Source organism: Bos javanicus, chromosome 25 (assembly GCF_032452875.1).
Source record: "Bos javanicus breed banteng chromosome 25, ARS-OSU_banteng_1.0, whole genome shotgun sequence".
NCBI classification, from domain to species: Eukaryota; Metazoa; Chordata; class Mammalia; order Artiodactyla; family Bovidae; genus Bos; species Bos javanicus.
The window spans coordinates 35,283,344-35,305,540 of NC_083892.1; the positions used below are offsets into that span (position 1 = coordinate 35,283,344).

Genomic DNA, 22,197 nt, shown 5'->3' on the forward strand with positions numbered 1-22,197 from the left:
ATCCCCAAATCTCACTCTGCAGACGTGCAGAGACCCCTCCTCCCTGCCGTGGCCCCAGCGCAGGCTTCACACGGAGCCGGGTGGGCGGCAAGAGGGCGCTAGTGCAGGTGACCCAAGCGCTCAGCAGCAAAACAGCTCCACATCCGCTCACGAGTCACTGGATGTTTACGCCTCTTCTGTGAGAGTCGGAGCCAACGTACCGAGGGCGTACCACCAGCAAGACACTGGCCTGGACGCGCCGTCACTCCAACGCCAAATCCCCCCAGTAACTTCATACGACGCATCATTTTTACAGAAGAAACAAGCCAGACCCCAACCCCCTTCCCTTCTCTTCCTCCCCTGTGTGGGCCCAGCCCGCATGTACCAGTTCCATTCGTGCTCCAACCATGCTTCTCACTCCCAAAAAGAGCCATCCTTCAGCGCCCCCATAAAGGCTTGAGGTGCACCCACCATAGGCACTGTCCCCCAGATTCAAGGGAGAGGCCAGTGGAGGCCTGGAAGCCAGACAAGGCTATTTAGCCAGGTGCCCAGAGAATGGTCTAGGGGAGGGGTGTGGACTCCGGATGGACACATTCTCCTGGCCTCATGGCCTCTGTACTCCACGAGGATGGGCATGGCCGGAGGACCGGAGTGGCCTCCCTAAAGGGTCTCCTTGACCTGAGTGGAAAGGCCATCTTCCCCAGGCACTCTGCTCTGCAGGGTGGTGGAGGGGTGCAGGCAGGCCCCTCCTTCATGCCTGTCCATCTCCTACGGCTCCACGGGTGCTAGAGAACATGGCGAGACAGCTGCTCTGAAAAAAACCCAGAGCTCTGACCCAGCAGGACACTCCCCAGCACGAAGTGATGGATGGAGGGCTCCTCACTCAGCTCACCCTCCTTTCTGCCTCCCGCCTCCTGCTTTGGGTCCTCACTGCCCAAAGTGCTCCCATCAAAGAGAAAGAAATGCCTCAGCCAGTTGTCTTGGCAGGAAGGTTAGGGGAGATAAATCTATTTAACTGAAGGCTCCTGGACTAGACGCTGCAAAATCTATGGAAGGTCCAGCTAAGCCCCAACTCCTCAGCTGTGTGACAGCACAGAGGTCCCTTCTGTCATCACCCAGCCCCATGCAGGGGTCTCCCTCCCCATGATGAGAGACCCTCCCAATCATGACCACTAGCTGTTACTGCTTCTTTGCTGTGAGTCCCTGCCTCAGCTCCGACGTCACCTCATCCCAGGAGACTTCCTGATCACCACCCCCTCAGGATGAGGTGCCTGGCAGAAAGGAAGTCAAAGGAGGCCAAGATCTTGAGCATATCATCGGCCCCACATGGAAGTACCTCTTCCAGATTGCTGTGACGTTAATAAGATCCCGTTATCAAAGACTCTTTTGGCAAACGCGGCAAACGCTGTCTCCTGCGTTCGACCCAAGGTATCGTGAGACACAGGAGAACACACACTTAAGACACAGAGCCTGCCCCAAAGGGCCCCCAGGAATCTCCCAAGCTCCTCCTGCCCTGAGGCTCTGCTGAGGGTTATCAGCCCAGCGAACAAATTTTTGAAGCACGCAGACTCTTAAGAAAACTATAAAATGATGCTTTACAGGATTTCCCTGGTGGTGCAGTGATTAAGAATCCACCGGCCAATGCAGGGGACACTGATTCGATCCCTGGTCCGGGAAGATCCCACGTGCCGAGGAGCATCTAAGCCCACATATCCCTACTCCTGAAGCCCGAGCTCCGCAACGAGAAAGGCCACCATAATGAAAGGCCCTTGCATCACAGCCTCCACTCACTGCAACCAGAGAAAGCCCATGCTGCAATGAAGACTCAGGGCAGCCAAAATAAATAAATAAAATTTGTAAGTTATTTAAAAAGTATGCTTTAAAAAAATTAGACTAAGAAATAATAAGCTCACTGAGACAGAACTATACAATCTGGAGCTTTTTCTTTTTTCTAATTTTTTGCCCACAGTACGCAGCATGTAGGATCTTACCTCCCCAACCAAGGATCAAACACACACACACACACCCCAAATTGGAAGCTCAGGATCGTAACCACTGGGCCACCAGGGACGTCCCTGGAGCTTTTTCTTACCTTGGTAAATGCCCCTCACAGAAAGCCCCAGCTCAGGAAAGCCCTCCCCTCAGGTCTGGGCTCCCACACGTGTCCACACAGCATCAGTGACAGATGTAACTGCACTTGTAACCGTGGTGCTTTGACTAACGTCCCCCCTTCCCACCCCACTGTCATCGCCCCAAGTCAAGAACTGGTCTGCGTTCTCACCTGCATTCTCCTGGGAGCTTTGGCGTGTGTACAAAGGAGGAGGTCAACAAATGTTCGTTTGGGGGGAAAGGGGAGCTGGGCCTTGAAACCTCAGGAGCATCCCAATGGGGCCTGTTTGATGGGCCAGAGTCAAACCCAGCCCAGCCCCTGTGACTCCCTGTGACCGTGGGCAAGTCACTTTGCCTCTCTGAGCCTCCATTGCCTCATCGCAAGTTTGTAGACTGGTTTATCAGACAAGAACTTTGCTCCGTAATGATCTGTGTTCCAGCTCACCATCACAAGCTTGCTGTGCATGAATTCTACATGTCCTGACAACTCTGATCTCATTTTATCCTCCAAAGATCATTGATTCAGTGATGTTTCTTGAGCCCCTGAACACCAGGCACTGGGAGCCTAGAGGGACTGAGACAGCCTCCTCTCCTGTGGCCCCCAGGCTGGTAGGCTAGGCAGACGATGACCAGGCTGACCACGGAATGAACGCTGTGGGTCAGAGAGCGGTAAATGCTAAGAATGAGATTAGGCGGGATAAAGGGCTGGAGAGTTACAGGGAGAGGGAGAGAAGAGAGACCCTGGAACAGAGGACGGAATCCCGTAAGGCAACGCAGGGTTTCCAGCTGCTCCAGCGTGAACACAGTCCAGGTGAAAGGATGGCAAAGGTGATGCCCCGGGGAGAGTCTGAGCCTCTAGGACAGCCTGGTCCAGGTGCCCAGAGCCCAGGGAGCAAGACCGTTCATGGGGTCAGGAAGAGAATGGTCAGCCACAGAGAGAGGGATGGGCTTTTAAGTGAGATGGGAGCTCCTGGAAGATTTGGAGGAGGGCCATGCCATGATCAGCCAGAAGGAGCTAGAAGGGGACCGGAGGGATGCAGGGACACAAGTGCGGTGGCTGCAGCCAGGACAATGCCTCTTAGATGCGAAAACAGCAGAACTGGGACCTGAACGCAGGTTGCACTTGGTTCCCCAGGTCACCAGGCAGCGACCTGCCACCCCACCTGCCCAGCCAGCAGCCCGAGGTCACAGAGGGCATGCACTCCAGTTCTAACTCAGACATGAGTTACTGGCAAGGAAGAAAGGGGGGTTAACCCCTCCCTCCTTAACAAACAACAGTAACAGAAGTAGCGAGGACAATTACACCAGAAATGCAGTATTCCTTGAAAGAATGGGAATTGAGTTTTACTTCACAAAGCTCCTGCTGGCTGAAGTTTTGAAGGCAGAGGGCAGGCTCATGACAGACGCATGATTGAACATTCTGTTCTCGACTCCTGATGCCAAGGGGAGGGAGAGACCTCCCTGAAAGGCCTGTAAACACCCATTCCAAAGACAATGCTCCTGAACCATTGTTTTCGTTATTTCTTCAGTCATAAAGCAAAGAGCCCTTGTGAAAATCAATGAACATTTAACATTTTTTCAGGTGAGGTCAGTGACTCAGTACTTAGCTCATTTGGCTTTTCTTAAAGGTGCCTTACTGTATTTAGAAACTATAAAAACCTCAAGCTGTAATTTTGACATTAAGAAAGCCAGCCCACTGCTCCCTTCCTTCCAAGGTTTTCTAGTAAAGGGAATCCTGACAGTTCATTCTCTAAACCCAAATACAACCCAGTGGAGTGTGTGTGTGTGCCTGCATGCATGAACTTTTTTGTTCCACCTTCAGTGCTTTGTGTTTGTCCAGGTTTTCTGATGTATAGCCCACTCATGCTCAGTCATGTCTGATTCTCTGTGACCTCATGGACGGTAGCCCGGCAGGCTCTGCTGTCTGTGGAATATTCCAGGCAAGAAATACTGGAGTGGGTTTCCTACTCCATGGGATCTTCCTGACCCAGGGATTGAACCTCTGTCTCTTGGGTCTCCTGCATTGGCAGGTGGATTCTTTACCACCAGTGCCATTGTGGAAGCCCTTGTTTCCACCTTGGGAGCTGACCGTGGAGTGTACCCAACACACAGGACTGCAGTTAAAGCCCAATATGGAAAAACAAAAATACAACTGTTCATGTTTATGCCTCAACTCCGAAGACATAGGTATGAGTTTACTGAAGTCAAATCCTATGTCTTGTAAAGAGCCGTTTCCGAGCTGGGCTCCCTACTTGCACAAATCGAGACTGGTGGGATTGGAACTGTGAGACAGGTATAGCCTCACTCCTCATGGCCTGAATTCCAGCCCCAATCAGCAGTTTCTCTGTTGGAGCGGTCGTTCCTCACAATGAGCAAGACCCACACTGTCAGGGTCACTTATAGACCCAACTCCAGAGACCCTTCTTCTCAGAAGATGCTCCCAGGATCAGATGATGATGACCCAGTCCTCTGATGACCCCTGATGATGAGAAAAGCAGAAGAGTCTTGGAATCTGGGTCCTGAGACATGAGGGAGGGAGGGAAAATGGGGTCTCTGTCCCCTCTGCTGAAAAGGAAAGGGAGTTAGGGGTAACTTCCCTGGTGGTCCAATGGGTAAGACTCTGTGCTCCCAATGCAGGGGGTCCGGGTTTGATCCCTGGTCAGGGAACTAGATCCCACATGCCACAGCTAAGACCCAGTGCAACCAAGTAAATAAATAATAGTTTAAAAGAGGAAAGGGGGGCTAGCATCTTTTCTTCATTATCAATCCATTGGTCATCCTCTAGCACAACATCTAAAAGTAGCCTTTTGCCTTCAATTTTTAATGGATGTATCCATTTACTTGGGCTTCCCAGGTGGCTTAGTGGTAAAGAATCCACCTGCCAAGCAGCAGATGCAGGTTCGATCCTTGACTCGGGAAGATTCCCCTGGAGAAGGAAATGGCTACCCACTCCAGGATTCTTGACTGCGAAATCCCATGGACAGAGCCTGGTGGAATATAGTCCATGGGGTCACAAAGAGTTGGACACGACTGAGCAACTAAACAGCAACAGCAGAATCCACTTACTTACCATTCCTCCTGCAGAATGAGTATATCAAAACACTTGTATACAACACAGACCACAACTAAAGAACCTCTACTACTAAGAAAATGATGAAAATCAAAAGTCACTATTTGCAAACACCGTAATAATAATTATGGCAAGCAAGAATCATCAATGGATGCTAAAATTACTGGGAGAAAGGAGGAAGAGGAACAGCATATCTGTCTAGACTCCAAATATCTCCCCACAATATACTTATAAATGGCAAAGAGAGAAATAATTACACAACAGTGGAGAAACCTGGCTGAGACACCACCTTAACCAAGTGATCAAAGTTAACATCAGCAGTATTGATTCTATGTACCTCTTCATATGCGCGCCAAGAAAGGTACAACATGCCTTTCACAATCTCCTCCCCCAAAATGCATAATCTCCATCGAATAACTGGTTAGTACTTTTACAAGTGCTGAGGTCATGAAAGACAAAGTAAGACCAAAAAATGGCCCCAGACTGGAGGAGACTAAGGAGACAAATGTAAAATGGGGAAAATAAAACCAGAAAAATGATATGAGTAGGATGGTTGGTAACATTTAAATAATGTCTTGGTTTAGAGTATTATATCATTGCTAATTTCCTGGCTTGGATAATTGTACTATGGTTCTAGAAGATATTAACCTTAGGAAAAATGCTATAGATTCATGTCTGTGTTTCCCCCAACCCCCACCTCTAAATTCTTATGTTGAAACCTAATCCCCAGTGTGATGGTATTTGAAGGTGGGGCCTTCGGGAAGTGATTAGGTCATAAAGGTGGAGCCCTCGTGAATGGGATTAGCACCCTTTTAAAGACCCCAGGGAAGATACATTGAGAAAAGGACTGTCTATGAACAAGGAAGAGAGCTCTCTCCAGATAATGAATCTGGCAGCACATTGACTTTGGACTTCTCAGCCTCCAGAACTGTGAGAAATAAATGTTTGTCATTTAAGCCCCCCAGTCTATGGTGGTTTGATACAACAGCCCCAAAAATGGACTAAGGCAGGGAAGCTGATGAAAGGAAAAGCTACACAGAAACTCTGCTTACTAGTTTTTGCAACACTTGTGTAAATATAAAATTAAACTTTAAGAAAAGTTTGAAAAAACACTTGTAAAATTGTTAAAATATATATGATAATGTGATTGAAACATGGTCTGGAGTGGCTAAATTAGACAACCACTTAAATACCCATCAATTGAGGGAATGGGAAATAAATGATGATGCTCTTCTACAGTGGAATACTACACAGCTGTTAAAAATGAGGTGTCTCTATGGGAATATATTGCAAAATATTTTCCTGGGGGAAAACCAAGTTATAGAACAAAATAACATTACTTAATATTTGTTTAAGAAAATATGTTTACAATCAGGGACAAAGAGAATAGATTGGTAGCAGCCAAGGGGGGCCTTGGAAGTTTGGGATTAGCAGATGCAAACTGGTATATACAGAAAGGATAAACAACAAGGTTCTACTGTTTAGCATAGAGAACTATATTCGATATCCTGTGATAAACCAAAATGGAAAATAATATGAAAAAGAATATATATATATATACATATATGTATAGGTATAACTGAGTCACTTTGCTGCACAGAAGTAATGAACACATTGCAATTCAACTATACTTCAATAAAACATAAATTTAAAAAGAAAAAATATATTTACATATATACATATATGTGGAGAAAAAATCTGGAATGACATTTTAACAATGGGATTATGGAAGTGACACTGGAAGAGAAGAGAATGTTCATTTTTTACTTTACTCAGTTACTATCAAATGTTTGAACTTCTTTTTAGCAGTAAGGATATATCACTATCTTCATAATAAAAACAAACAATAATAATTCTGGCCTAGGAGCATACTCCTGTGGGTCCCACCACTTCATGCTGCAGGCTGATTCTGGGGTCAGCTCCATGCTGAGCCCTATAGTGGGCAGCGCTGTGTGGGCACAGGCCCCAACTCAGGGGCTCACTCTTCATCTTTGGGGATGAAAACATACCCAACTCATGATGACTCTGTGATGGTTAATTTTACATGTCAACTTGGTCGAGCCACAGTACCTAGCTCTATGGTCAAATATGAATGGATGTTGCCATGAAAGTATTTCTTTAGATGAGATTAACATTGAGGGAGTAAACTTTGAGTAAAGCAGATTACCCCTCCATAATATGTGGGCTTCATTCAATCAGGTGAAGGCCTTCAGAAAAAGACTGCCCTCCCCTGAAGAGGAGGAAATTCTGCCAGCGGATTGCCTTCTGACCCCAGCTGCAACGGTAATTCTTCCCTGTGTCTCTGGAGCCTACCCTGTAGCTTTTGGAGGTGCCAACCCCCACCACCACATGAGCCAATTCCTTAAAAATCTGTCCATCTCCCATATATATCTACTACCACACACTATTGGTTCCGCTTCTCTGAAGAACCTTGCCTAAAACAGATCCCCCACGCAAATGTCCTCTTAGTGGAGGGCACAAAGTGTTCTCTTAACACACAAGGGAGAGGGATTTGGAGTTTGAGGAGGGTGGTCCCAGGAAGAAGATGAGGAAGGGTCTTTGAAACAGAAAGCTTAGAGCTGGAGACCAGTAGGGGTGAAACGGTAAGGAGTCCAGTTCCGGGAGCTGGAGCATGACCTGAAGGGGCAGAGGACAAGGAGGCAGGCAAGGCTGGGTCTCAGAGTCCTTGGACGTCTAGTCACCCATTTAGACCTCTCCCTGTGAATGTTGAGGAGCTCCTGAGAGCTGGGAGTGGAGGACACTGGAGACAGAAGTAAGGCTGTGGAGCGGGGTGGGGCTTGAGATGGGCGGGGCCATGAAATGGGCAGGGCCGTGGTGGGGTGGGGCTGGGCAGAGGCGGGGCTTGGGTAGGTGTGGCTTGAAAGGGGTTGGGGGGCTGTGGTGTGGTGGGACTTGAGGGGTGGGGCTGTGAGGTGGACGGGGCTGGTGGTGGGTGGGGCTGTGAGGGTGGGGCTTGAAGTGGGCAGCTCTTGAGAAGAGGGGCTTGTGGGGGGATGTGTGTGTGAATGGCCTCGCCTGGCCCTTTTGCTCATCAAATATCTGCTGGATTATGAGGATCTTTCAGCTGGGCAGCAAGTCCCTTTCATCTTTGCACACACATTGTCCCCATACCCCATACACAAAAGCTGCTCCGTAAATGCGTGCCGGCCTCTGTTTGCAGGCCTCAGCCCTCCTACCCCAGCAGCTCTGCTAGAGCTGGGTTCACCCAGAGGAAGTAAAAGGAAAGGCAGAGCTGGCCAGCCCTGCGGCCGTTACCTCACGAGGTTGGCGCAGGGCCCAGGCCACCGGCAGCTCTGGTACACGCGCTGGACCACCGTCTCCGAGCCGTTCTGCACCTGGCAGGACACCGTCCGTGTCACCGTGTGATGGCACCAGTGCCTGTGGGGAGAGCAACAGTCGCATCAGTCCCGCCCGTTCCTGAGGCATCTGACTGCGGATCAAAAGGCTGTCCAAGGCCAGACGGGGCCCCTCCACATGCCTGCAGGGCCACTGCTGCTGGGCAAGGGGCCCGCTGAGACCCTCTGCCTCGGTCAAAAGGAGAGAGTAGCCACACCCCGTAGCCATCAAGCCCCCCGCATCATTCCAGTCTTCCAACAACTCCGTGTGAAATCAGGATGGGGCTGTACCCCTGCCAGGAAATCCCCTTCTTGAAGGAAAACTGTCGGGGAGATGATTAGAACACACTGGAACGCGGGGTCATAGGGACAATCACAGGATGGGCATGGGGCTGTGAAACTGTGGGAACCCAGCAGGGCCCCCCACCCAGGTCCTAAGAAAGGGGAAAGATCAGAGTCAGCCAACCCTAAGTGTAGGGGCAAAGAGTGGAGGCAGTCCGCAGAAGAGACAGCAGAGTGAGCAAAGGCAAGGAGCTGAGACAGACCGTCGTGGGTTCAAAGATCTGCCTGCGGCCAGAAGACTGGAGGAAGGGGAGGAGCCAGGAGACACCAAGAGGCCTGGAACCTGCCAGGCTAGAAGTGGGTCTCATCCTGACTTTGGTGGGAACCACTGAAAGACTCTGAGCTGTGGGCAATGATTCAGATGATTCTGATTTCAGAAAAGCCCCTCTGGTGCAGTGTGTAAGAGCTGAGGAGGCCTGAGCTGGGACCCAGGGAGGTGGGGGTGCAGAACATGTGCAAACAATATGGTGATTAGATCAAGATGGCAGACACCTCCCCCCTCCCATCTCCAGATCCTAGAAATTGAAAATCTAAAAGTAAGTCCCCCATGAAATCATCAAGATGGTGGCAGAGGAGGTCCCTTACTCAATACCCCCCAATAACAATAATCTGGCAGTCGTCCTCAGACAAAAATGCCTTTGTGGGAGCTTTGGGATTTTTGCAAACTATTTATTTGATAAGGACTGATATCAAAATATATAAGGAACTCATAAAACTCAATAGCAAAAATTAATAATAATCCAATAAAAATGGCCAAAGAATCTGAATAGACATTTTCCTAAAGAATACACATAGAATACATACAGATGGCCAACAGACACATGAAAAGGTACTCAGCATCAGTGTGTGAAAGTCACTCAGTCATGTCCGACTCTTTGTGAAACGACCCCATGGACTATACAGTCCAGGGAATTCTCCAGGAAAGAATACTGGAGTCGGTAGCAGTTCCCTTCTCCAGGGGATCATCCCAACCCAGGTCTCCTGCATTGCAGGCAGATTCTTTACTGGGTGAGCCACCAGGGAAGTCAAAGAATACTGGAGTGGGTGGCCTATCCCTTTGCCAGGGTATCTTCCCAACCCAGGAATCGAACCAGGGTCTCCTGTATTGCAGCAGATTCTTTACCGGCTGAGCCACCAGGAAAGCCTCGTCAGGGAAATGCAAATCAAAATAAGATATCACCTCACACCTGTTAGGATGGCTGTTATCAAAAAGACATGAGACAACAAGGGTTGTTGAAGGTGGAGAAAAAAGGGAAGCACGGTACAGTATTGGTAGGAAGGTAAATTGGTGCACCCATTATGGCAGGTTCTGTAAAAAAATTAAAAATAGAATTATTATATGACCCAGGAATCTCACTTCTGGTTCATCTATCCAAAGGAAACAAAATCAGTATCCCAAAGAAATATCTGCGCCTCCACGTTCGTTGCAGTATTATTCACAATAGCCAAGATGGAAGCAACCAAATGTCCATCGACAGATAAATGGATAAAGAAAATGCAGCGTATATACACACTGGAATGCAATTATTCAACCACAAGAAGGAAAGGAAACCTTACCATCTGTGACAACATGGATGACTCTAGAGGACATTATGCTAAGGGTATAAAGTCAGACAGAGAAAGACAAATCTGTATGATCTCATTTATAAGAAGAATCTGAAAATGCCAAACTCATAGAACCAGAGAGAACAGTGGTTGTCAGGGGAGAGGAGGATGGGAGAGATGGGGAGATGTTGGTCAAAGGATACAAAATTCCAGTTATAAGATGAATAAGTTCTGGGGATCTAGTGCACAGTTTAGATCTGTATAGGGTGATTATGGTTCATAATACCATACTGTACACTTGAAATTTGCTAAGAGAATAGATCTTCAGTGTTCTTACTTGTGTTCTTATACACAAAAAGAAGGTAGCTATGTGAAATGAGAGATGTGTTAATAATCCGTGGTAATCATTTCACAATGTATATGCAATTAAATCATCACATTGTAAACCAAAAAAAAAAAAAAATCAAGTTGTACAATCTAAATAAACACTTTTTAAATTTGTCAATCAGAATTCAATAAAGCAGATAATACAAATAAAAAAGTCCCTAGGAGCATTGGAAAACAAAAAGCAGTGGGACAGGTACTTTGAGGAATTTGAGGAGCTAAAAGCACCAGGCACTTAACTGAAGGAGGAAGCACAGACCAAAACACACAGGGAAGACTGGGTTCAAGGCGGGCGCACTGTAGGAGCAGCAAATGTGGCCAATGGGATAGGGGAGGGGTGCAGAGGCGACTGTCAGAGGACCACAGGAGAAGGAGCCAGACAGGCAGGACCAGGATTCCTATCCTTGCTGGTGTCAAGAGTCAGGCATTGGTGTCACACAGATGAAGTAAGTTAGAAAGAGAAAAACAAATATGTATATTAACACATATATGTGGAATCTAGAAAAATGGTATATAGATGATCTTATTTGCAAAGCAGAAAAAGAGACACAGACATGGAGAACAAATATATGGATCCCTACCAGGGGGGAAAGCGGGGGGCGGGGGTGGGGGAGGCATTGGGAGATTGGAATTGACACAAATACACTATTGCTGCTGTGTATGAAATAGATAACTAATGAAAACATACTGTACAGCACAGGAACTCTAATGCACTGTGATGACCTGAATGGGAAGGAAGTCCAGAGAGGAGGGGATAGACCATAAATACGGCTGATTCATTTTGCTGTACAGTAGGAACTAATACAACATTTGTAAAGCAATACTTCAATAAAAAATTAATTAACAAAAAAAAGAATCAGGCATTGAACTGTCCTGTTTCGTGGCAGGTGTGATCAGAATGGATGCCTCAAAGGCAGATGACCTCCAGGAAAAACTGGGACTCTCTCAAGGTCAGACAGCTGAATTCTTGAACATTCTTTATCCTCTACCTATTCCACCAATCCACCAAGAGGCAAAGCAGCAATGAACAGAGAAACAGAAACAGCTAATGGAAAACCCCAAATGCCAAGAATTTCAAACTATTTAAGGAAAAAAGGCCAATACCCTGAAAGGCACTGACTCAACAGAGAATAAATCACAATTCAAGAAAAAAAACAATGAATAGAGCAATTGGAGATGCTTCCTTATGGAGATGGTTGTCTCCAGTGTAATTAATGTCCTCAAGGAGACATAATTTTTCACACATAAGAAATACTATGAAATGAAAAAGTTAGATGCCTTGGAAATGAAATATGACTGGGAAAAGAAAAAAGGCTCAACAGATGGGCTGAAAACTCAGAGCAGACAAATTAAGGAATGAGCTGATGAGTGGATGTGAGCCATGACCTCTCCAAGGATGCACTGCAGAGGGACACAGAGATGGAAAATGTGTGAGCAAAGGTGAGGTACCCAGAGGACAGACCAAGTTCCAACACACATCTATTAGGGGAGACCAGAGACAGCACAGGAATGTACAGACTTGAAGCAATAATAAAGAATATTTCCCAGAGCTGAAGAAAGACGTGAATTCTTTTGCGTGTGTGAATAATTTTTTCATTTTTAAATATTTTTATTGAAGTACAGTTGATTTACAATGTTTCAGGTGTACAGCAAAGTGATTCAGTGTTTTAAATATATATATATACATACATGTATATTCTTTTTCAGATTCTTTTCCATTATAGATCATTACAAGATATTGAATATAGTTCCCTGTGCTATACAGTAGGTCTTTATTTTTAGTTCATTTATGTATAGTAGTGTGTATCTGTTAATTCCAGATTCCTAATTTATCCCCCTCCCAACTTTCCCCTTTGATAACCACAAGTTTGTTTTCTATCTCTATGAGTCTATTACTATTTTGTTAAGAAGTTCATTTGTATATTTTTAGATTCTACATATGAGTGATATCCTATGATATCACTACATATTTTCCCATCTGTAAAAATAGGAAGGACAGTTTTTACACTTTTATGAACATTGTGGGGTTCGAGTGGCCGGCTAATCAGTCATGACACCTTGGGGCAGGGAGTGCCATGTCATTCACACACCAGTAGCCTGGACCTGCTCATTTAAAAATTGTAAGACATGAGTTCTTAATTCGAAAGGGCCCACTGAGTGCTAAGCAAGATGAACAAAGAAATGAATGAAAATAGAGTACATGCAAAAGTGAATCAACAAAATCAAACACAGGCTTTTAAAAAACAGACAAAATTTAGATAATCATTATTGAGAAACAACAAAATACATAAGTAGTCATTGAGAACAAGAAAAAAATTCCATATAGAGATTAGACACTGTAAATAAATATTGTGTCTGATTGTGACATCAAAATTTTTCAAAATCTCGACAACTGAACAATTTTCTAGGCAAATATATTGGCACCGTCAAAAATACCATGAAAGAACATGAAAAAGGAGTCAAAAGTCGATCCCTTTCCCCAAAGGCACCAAGCAACCTGGTTCTGTCACCAGTCTACTGCATGACTGGAAGCAAGCCTCAGTGAAATAGAAAAGCCTACCTCTCAAGGTTATTGTGAGGATTAAATGAGCAGGTCCAGGCTACTGGTGTGTGAATGACATGGCACTCCCTGCCCCAAGGTGTCATGACTGATTAGCTGGCCACTCGAACCCCACAATGTTCATAAGAGTGTAAAAACTGTCCTTCCTATTTTTACAGATGGGAAAATATGTAGTGGGAGATGAATTCCCACTGCCCATGACTCAAACCGGAGGCCGAGTTGGGAAGGGAATCCAGCTCTCCTGCCCAGGGTTGTACCTACACAATACAAACCACTGTCTCTGTCAGTTACTCAGGGAAACCCACCCTGGACCCTTCCTCCATCTCTACCTGGGAGGATCAGCAAGAATCTTGAGGGATGAACTGCTGCCCAAGCCAAGGACCATGCTCCACCCTGAGAGTTGCCCCTGGCAATCTGGAACAAAGTCCAGCCACTCCTGGGTCAGCGCTTTCTATAGGGAAATGAGCTATGAATTGGAAAACATTTTCAAATGCCTCGATTCATCATCTCCAGACATTTGATCTTTTAATGGGCTGTAAATGGCTTCCCCAAATCAAAACCTGGCCAAAAACAACCAAGAAGGCAGGCAGAGACAAGGAAGGAGGGCTCCGGGTCTTTTCAGATGGAATTCTAAACCCTGTTCATCTCCAGGCTCCCGAGGTTCTGGGGAATCTTGGGAGGACACATGCTGCCCTCACATGGGGTCCCCCTTAGGATCCCCAGGTCCTGAGTATCACACCTATTTGGTGGGTGGCATCGCACCACCGCCCACCCTCACCCCTACCCCTGACCATGATGAGTGCACGATGGTGGGTGAACAAGGCTGTATGGGCTACAGAATGACTCCACCCAGAGACCAGCTTGACAGCGGAAGTACAACTCCTGACTGCACCGGAAGGACTGGCCCAGGGGCACAGAATTCGGGAGTGGCAGGGCTGGTCTTCAAACTGCCTAGGAAGTGAGGGTGGCCTCAGCAGTCTCCATCAGGATCGGGGGAGGGGGGATGACTGGCATTATTTGGGGACATCATCTCAGCAATATCCATTCATCATTGCCATCCACCCTCCAGTTGAGCTTTCGTGGAGGGTCCAGGAAGGGGAACTGACTCCCAGCTTTGGGCACAAATCTGCTCTCCTCCAGACTTGTTTCCTTAGGAGGAGAGGCCCGGGGCTACAGTCTATAGGGTCGCACAGAGTAGGACACGACTGAAGCGAATTAGCGCACACACACACACACACACACATACCCCACCTCTGATGTGTGTTAGTCTCTCAGTCGTGTCCGACTCTCTGTGACCCCATGGACTGTACCCCACCAGGCTCCTCTGTCCATGGGTATTCTCCAGGCAAGAATACTGGAGTGGGTTGCCATGCCCTCCTCCAGGGGATCTTCCCAACCCAGGGAATGAACCCAGGTCTCCCACATTGCAGGAGGATTCTTTACCATCTGTGCCACCGGGGAAGCCCAATCTACCCCTGATGGAGAAGAGCAATTGACTTGGCCCTGCTCCACCTGACCCCCAGAAGGGCTGCTCCCAAGCAGCTTTCGCCACGTTAAGTGTCTGGCTCTCTGATTTGGTGAATCGTTAAATCCTCCGTTGAGTCCTTTGGGAAAAACCAGTGCTAAATGGCTTTAGGAAACCATGTCATGATGAAACAGAGAGGTCTTTAGAACACCCCCAGCCCATGCCCTCCTCTTAACAGGACTAACCAATCCATCTCTGATGCTGTTTTACCCGGGAGATGCCACTGCAGCAGTCCTCCCTGCCTTAGCCCTGGGACCCCCTCCCCAAGTGACCTCTGAGCCCCAGTCCTGTCTGAGCTTTGCTTTGGGACCTGATCTCGCCTCCCCCACCGACCCCTGAGCCTGACCCAAGCCTGGGGGCATTGACAGTGCCCTCCTTCCCACAAGGACCACACGGTCTGCGCCCATGTCCCTGCCCCACGCTCTGCTCCACCCCCACGTGGCATCACCTTAATGCTTCCTCTTGAACCCCCAACATATGTGCCCCACTTGCGTGGACACACCTCGTCACAGCCCATGGAACACCTCAAGATACACCACTGCAATCCGTCCACGACTGAAACCATTGCTCTCCCACCCCTTCTCGCTCCATCTTGGTGACCAGCTGCACTAAGCTTCAGGTCCCCTGACCCAGAATCCCCAGGGGAAGCTGCCCCACCCTCCCTCCACCTTCTCCCTCCCTCCACCTTCTCCCTCCCTCCACCTTCTCCCTCCCTCATGCTCCATGGCTGACCAGCCCTACATCAGGGGAGTCCTGCCAGCACCCCGGCCCAGGGCCGAGGGTCCTGATTCCCGCAGTCCAGCCCCTGCTGGTCTGCCAGTCTCCCTGCAGTCTCTTCAAGGTGCCACCAGAGGGCGCTCCCTAAATCACAAATCTGGCCCAGTCACCTCCTCCCTGGAAACCCTTTCTTAGCTCCCCACCCCCTCGGTTCCCACCCACCTCCCTGGTGTTACCTTCAAACACGCTCCATCTTGCCATTTACCCTGTCACTCCGTCCTCCCTGGCATGCCATCCCACCTTCTTTCATTCAGCCAACTCTTACCCTACCAGCCTGCACTCAGGCTCCATCCCCTCGGGGAAGCCCTCTCTGATCCTCTGCCCCACAGGGCCCCCTGCACGCCTCTATCTTAGCCTTCATTGTACCTGAGGACCACAGGCTCCCAAGGACAGTGGGCTCAGGGCAGGCCCTGTAAAGGTGTCCTCATCTATGTGACTCCAAGCTCCACATCCCAGAGGGACCCTTTCCCATCCACATTCACTCACTCTTACCAAAAACTGCTTCTGCTCCCGTGGATGCAGCCACCCACCTCGAGGCCGGGGGTGTCCTGTTTCAGACCCTTCTCCACCTGGCCCTCACTGTTCTAACTACCTGATCACTCCCTGCCTGATCAATTCCAGGGGGGACCAGTTCTGGGGGGTGGGGTTGCCTGCCAGCTGGGCTCAAGAAACTCTGTGAGAACTGAAGTTTGTAACCTGAAGGCCATGGCCAGATGGATGGGTGAGCTGGATGATGCTGAGGCCACACTCGTGACACAGAGCCCACAGGGCCTGGGGCTGGTCCCCAGAGAGTTGCAGGCAGAGGAGCCAGCTCCCAGCCCCTGCCAGGGGCAGAAAGAACAACTCTGGCCCAAACAGAGTCAGCCCAAGAGTCCTGAGCACACAGAGGACCTTCTCCTGCAGACAGAGTCAGGCCCAGCCCCTCAAGACTGGTTTCATGGCTGACAAAGCAGTTTCACACACTGTCATAGGCTGAGCTGTATCCCCACAAATTCGTATTCTGAAACCCTAACCCTAGTTATCTCAAAATCTGACTGTATTAGAGATAGGATCTTTTAAAGAGATAATTACATTAAAGTGAGGTCCTTACAGTGGGTTCTAATCCATATGACTGGTGCCTCTATAAAAAGAAGAAATATGTGATATGAACAGAGGGGGGCTTCTCTGGTGACTTAGATCGTAAAGAATCTGCCTGCAATGCAGGAGACCCAGGTTTGATCCCTGGGTCAGGAAGACCCCCTGGAGAAGGGAACGGCAACCCACTCCAGTGTTCTTGCCTGGAGAACCCCATGGACAGAGGGGCCTGGCAGGCTACAGTCCACAGGGTCTCAAAGAGTCGGACACAACTGTTGACTTTCATGAACAGAGGGAAGATGACTGAAGACACAGGGAGAAGGTGGCCATCTGCGAGGCCTCAGGAGAAAGCACTTTCGCCAGCACCTTGATCTTGGACTTCCAGCTTCCAGAACCATAAGGAAAGTAATTTCTGTTGTTCTAGCTGCCCCTGTGAGGTACTTGGTTATGGCCATCCCGGTCAACTCACTCACATACATGACCTTGTTCAACTTCCCAACAAGTCTCAGGTAGGAATTCTACCAAGAAGGAACCCAGACTGCAGGGGAGATTCAAGGTCACATAGTGATAAGTGAGCAGTGTAAGTTCTTTTTTTTTTTTTAATTGAAATATAATTAACCGACAATACTATGTGTTTCTGGTGTACAACAGAGTGGTTCAATATTTCTACACCTCACAAAATGATCACCATGATAAGTCTCGTGACCATCTGTCACTATACAAAGTTTTCACAATACCATGGACTATATTCCCCGGACTGCACATTCTATCCCCGAGATTCATTTATTTTGTAACTGTAAGTTTATCCCTTTTATCTTGGGTCTTGAAGGGCAGCCTTCTAATTCCAAACCTCATGTGGTGTCCACGTGGCCATGAAGGACAGCGGAGAGTTAGCAAACACCGCATACTCCGGCAGGCCCCCAGGGGACCACCTCACACACCAAACAGCAGGCAGAGGGGCCAGCCCCTGCCTCTTGTGTGAAACCATCGGGACAACCGCCAAGGGCGTTTCAGGCCACAACAGGGCTCACGGGGTGGGCTCCAAGCGGGTCCTGTCCCCTGCCCCTCCCCGCTGCGGTTACCTAATCAAGACCTCCTCACATAACCCTGGGCAGTCAGAACTTCTATCATGCCAGTTTTCCAGGTAAGGAAGCCAAGGCATATCCAAGGCCACCCAACAAGTCAACGGACAACCCAGATTCAAGCCCAGCCCTTTGCCACCTGGCTACCCTGCTGGCTTGACCTGAAGCTCACCCTGAGAGCCTGGGTCTCTGCATACAGGGGTCTGTCCACCTGGGGCCGTGCTGCCAGGAGGGGACGGGGCCGCAGACCGTGATGGACGCAGGCAGCAGCGTGGGCGGGGGGCGGGGGTGGGCATAGTGCTGCTGAAGGAAACTGCAGAAGCCCGGGAGTTGGCAGATGCAGAGGCCTAGGGCCTGGGAGGGAGTTGGGATCCAAGCTAGATCTCCCCAGCCCATAGCGAGGAGCCAAATCTAACAAGAGGAAACATGACCAGGCAAATGTGGAGTCCGGCACTGCGGGCCCCAAAACCCAGCGGACGAGCCCCAAGTGGGGTGCAGTGGTTCTCGCCAACAATAAGTTCACTGTGAGTCAGCAGAGTGTGCGGTCTACAGCGAGCAAAGGCGATCTCAGGCCGTCTGAAGAGCAGAATAATGTCAAGAACATCCCTGCTCGCCTCTGCACCGGCCCAAATACGGCGGACCCTGGGCTGCACCACCCAGAGCCCCTCAATGCAGGGTCTTTAGCCCCAGGTGCTAGAAACACTGCCAGGGGTCATTCAGCCTCGGCTGCCCAGAACCACCTCCCCCAAGTCCCAGGTCTTGCCGGGGCCCTGTCCAGTGTCTGGTCCCTGCACGAGATGAAAGGCCCAGCCTTATGGACCGTGGACAAGTGGGAGGGCCATTGGAGGTACAGGGTCCACATCACAGCTCAACTTCTCCCTCTAACTCCTGCTTCTGCCCCACCCCACCCCCCGTCCCAGCTTCCACGGGCACCAATCTTAAGAGCCGCCCCCAATACACATCCTCCTTCTTGGACCCCATCTCAGAATCTGCTTCCTGGGGACTCCACCTGGTGTCTGCTGGAGCCTCAACAGGAGAGGAACAAACTGAGAGGAGGTGCACTGGGAGGAGAGGGCTGCCGGCCACTGTCCTGTGAGCAGGAGATGACAGGCTGGGAGCAAGGTGGGGCTGAGGACCAGTGAGTATTCATGGGAAGGCCACAGGTCAGAAGCCCACGATTTGGGGAGGGAGAGGGGAAGCCCATGCCCCTCGGATTCCCACCTGCCCTCTCCAGTAGGTGAGACCTGTTGGCAACAGATCATTCAGACATATTCAGATATATGGGCTTCCCTGGTGGTTCAGTTGGTAAAGAATCTGCCTGCAATGCAGGAGACCTGGGTTCAATCCCTGGGTCGTGAAGATCTTCTGGCGAAGGGAATGGCAACCAACTCCAGTATTCTTGCCTGGAGAATCCCTTGGACAGAGGAGCCTGGCAGGCTATAGTCCATGGGGTTGCAAAGAGTCAGACTCGACTGAATGACTAACACTTCAGATATATGAGCAGAAATAAGCTGAGGGCCACAGTGGGGTGGGGCAGCTTGGGAGCCCAACTCTCCCCCCAGAGATAAGTACAGGGGGGCCAGATGACCCTTGCTCGTGGGGCCACCATGGGCCCAGAGCAGGGTCAGAATATGGAGACCATCAGAAGATAGACTTCCACAGAGGCTGGGGAGGTGTCTGCTTCCACAAGGGTGGGCCACGGTGCAATGAGCTGCCCATATGGTTGTAGTGGGTGCCCCGTCCTGGAAGGTGATGGGTGAGCAGAGGCAGGACACCCACTTAGTGGATGGAGAGTGAACATACACAGCTGGCCCTCAAAGAGCTTGGAGGAGACGCACCTTACCTGGAAAAGGCGGGGTAAGACACAGATTTTCAAACGAGATGGGAACCCAGTCAGTGGGATTCCAGGAGGACCAGCTGCTGGCAGAGGCCGGAGGCTGAACCCATTCGGGATAAACAGGCACAGTCCTTGAAAGCATCAGCCAAGCATCAGCCCCACAGAAGCCCCCTGAAATGGCCTTTACCACCTAGGTCGAAACTGGACCCATCCTTGGGCCACCATGCGGCGTCTCGCAACAAAGTTAATCGTCCAAGAAACCAGCTGACATTTCTCTCCATCTCTCATCTCTCATCCACCGAGACTACTGTCCGGAGTTAGGGCTTTGTTTATGTAAGGATCACTGAGTGTGTGTTACGCTAAGGCCTGATGGGTTTTCAGGGCACAAAAACCAATAGGAGTGTTTGGATAAGCAGATCAATTTGCCTGCATCTCCTCCCAATCGTTTTTACTGGAACTCTCCCTTTCGAGGCAACACTGGGGAGGAATTTAAGTACATGTGAGGTCACTGACTTTCAGAGGGAAAGGATGCTGATCGGAAAGCCCCGTGGCAACTGACCAAATGTTTCTGCAAGAAAGGAGTGTGCTGGCACAGACTCCAGGGTGCCGAGTGGAGACTTCGAGGGGTAATTCGGATTCGTGGGTGGGTGGGGGGTGTGCTGGAGAGCCGGCAGACCCCAGGGATCTCGGCTGTGCTGCAGGCAGCCTCTGGGCTTCCTCCCACTCCATTATTGTCTGCACTCATCCTCTAGCACCTTCCACAGCGGGGAATTCTTGAGGCCTCCCCCACCAGAAAGGAGGCTGGAGAGAGCCCTGCACGGAACATCAGCTACTTAGGAGTTGAATTTCTCATTCAGAGGAGGGCAGCTAAGGGAGTATATGATTTGGCTGAGCCGACCGTGTGGTTTTTGAGCATTTATATCGATCCGCATCTACTCCCCTTAATGGGAGCACCAGAGTCAGCAAGTTGTGAGAAGATGGGGCCAAATGCGTTGTGTGGGATCAGCACTCCTGCACACATTTAGGGGGACCACATGCTGAGACGCTCTCTGGCCACAAGGGCCGCCCCACCCACGACCAGCACTGGAACTGACCAGCACTTTTCCTGAGTGCCCACAGTGCGTCAACAAGGTGCTGTGCATTCGTTCTGGACCTCCCAACGGTCCTCGGTGTCCACAGGGGACCAGGCTGCATTTGGTCAGTGAGTGATCTCTGTGGAAAGTGGAGCCTTCTTGCGTCCAAGATCAGGACGGATCCAACAGTGTTTTTCTCAGAAGACATGGTCCTTTGTAGTCCTTCCAAAGGGCATCATCTCTCAAAACCACCTCCTGACTCAGATTCTGTGGGGACGGGCCCAGGAACAGGCAGGTGTAATGGGTTCGCAGGTGATGCTGAGTAGGAAGGAATGGCACTAATGAGAAAGCCTTCTTTCTCCCCCAGGTCTCTTTCCTAGGTTGAGAGACTCGTATTGGCCCAGCTTCTTCACCCATGCCAGGCCCCAGTAGGTCTAGTTGCTTTGGGTCAGATGCTCACTCCTAGGTGGCTGTAGGGGAGGGGGAGTCACATGGTACAACACAAGGGGGCCCAGGACCCCTGCAGCAGGTACTCTGGGGAACTGTGGCCTTTAGAACAGACTGTGAGACAGGCCGGCCCAAGCTGACCTCTTATAGATGACACGTGCGTCCCCAATAATCATCTCCTCCTCCTCCTCCTCCTACCTTAGGCATAGACCTCTGGGTTTCTTCAGACTCTGGGCATCAGTAAGACAAGTAGGCAAAATCATAGTCTCACTGGTTGAGGCACAGGCAAGTTCACCCAGTTCTGGTCAATGACAAGCAGAAGTTGGCTAAAGGGCTTCTGGAAAACATTATCCCCCATGGGAGAAAGCAGGGTGTGCAAGAAAGAAAGACAGAGTTGTATGAGAATGTGATGTCTGGAGCTGTGACAGCCATATTAGAGCCATGAGGAAAGACAGCCCAGGAAAGGTAGAGTGAAGGACAGGGCCCTTGAGCATGTGATGCTCTTGAATCAGCTAACCTTGGAGCCACCCACTTCCAACATGAAAAATATTAAATCACCTTGTTGTGTAAGCCGATACCAGGTGGTTTTTACAACCACCTAAAAGCAACCTAATGGAAACGTGCTATCACACAAAACTGTTGAGACACAAGACTGTGAGACCAGGAGGCCCCGTTTGTGTTCAACCTGCACCACTTATCACCTGCATGACCTTGGGCAAGTCTCAACTTCAGAGCCTCAGTTTCTCATCTGCAAATGGGAGCCCACCTTCCAAGGACTGCCAGAAGTCTCAAGAGAAATAACATCTGTATGAATGTAACCTGCAGACTGCAAACCTCTAGGGAGATAATAGGCGTTACTTTCAAACTATAAAGATTTACTTCATAATGTAAATCACGGTCCTGAACTAGCTTGATCTCTTCTGGGATGAAAGAGGACTTTGCTCTTTACCCAGTGGTATCCGCATTTGTAAAATATTTATGTACTTATTTTTTGGCTGTGCTGAGTTTTCGTTATGGCACATGGACTTAGTTGCCCT

General features: G+C 49.4%; 1 protein-coding gene across 2 annotated transcripts in view; it reads right to left on the minus strand.

Annotated features, from left to right (window-relative positions):
• COL26A1 (collagen type XXVI alpha 1 chain) overlaps nucleotides 1–22,197 on the minus strand; it is a 164,854-nt gene that overhangs the window by 113,325 nt on the left and 29,332 nt on the right. For both annotated transcript variants that reach the window (XM_061402020.1, XM_061402021.1), the window contains exon 2: nucleotides 8,435–8,557. In XM_061402020.1, the coding sequence (XP_061258004.1) occupies nucleotides 8,435–8,557 (123 nt within the window). The remainder of the gene's footprint in view (nucleotides 1–8,434; nucleotides 8,558–22,197) is intronic.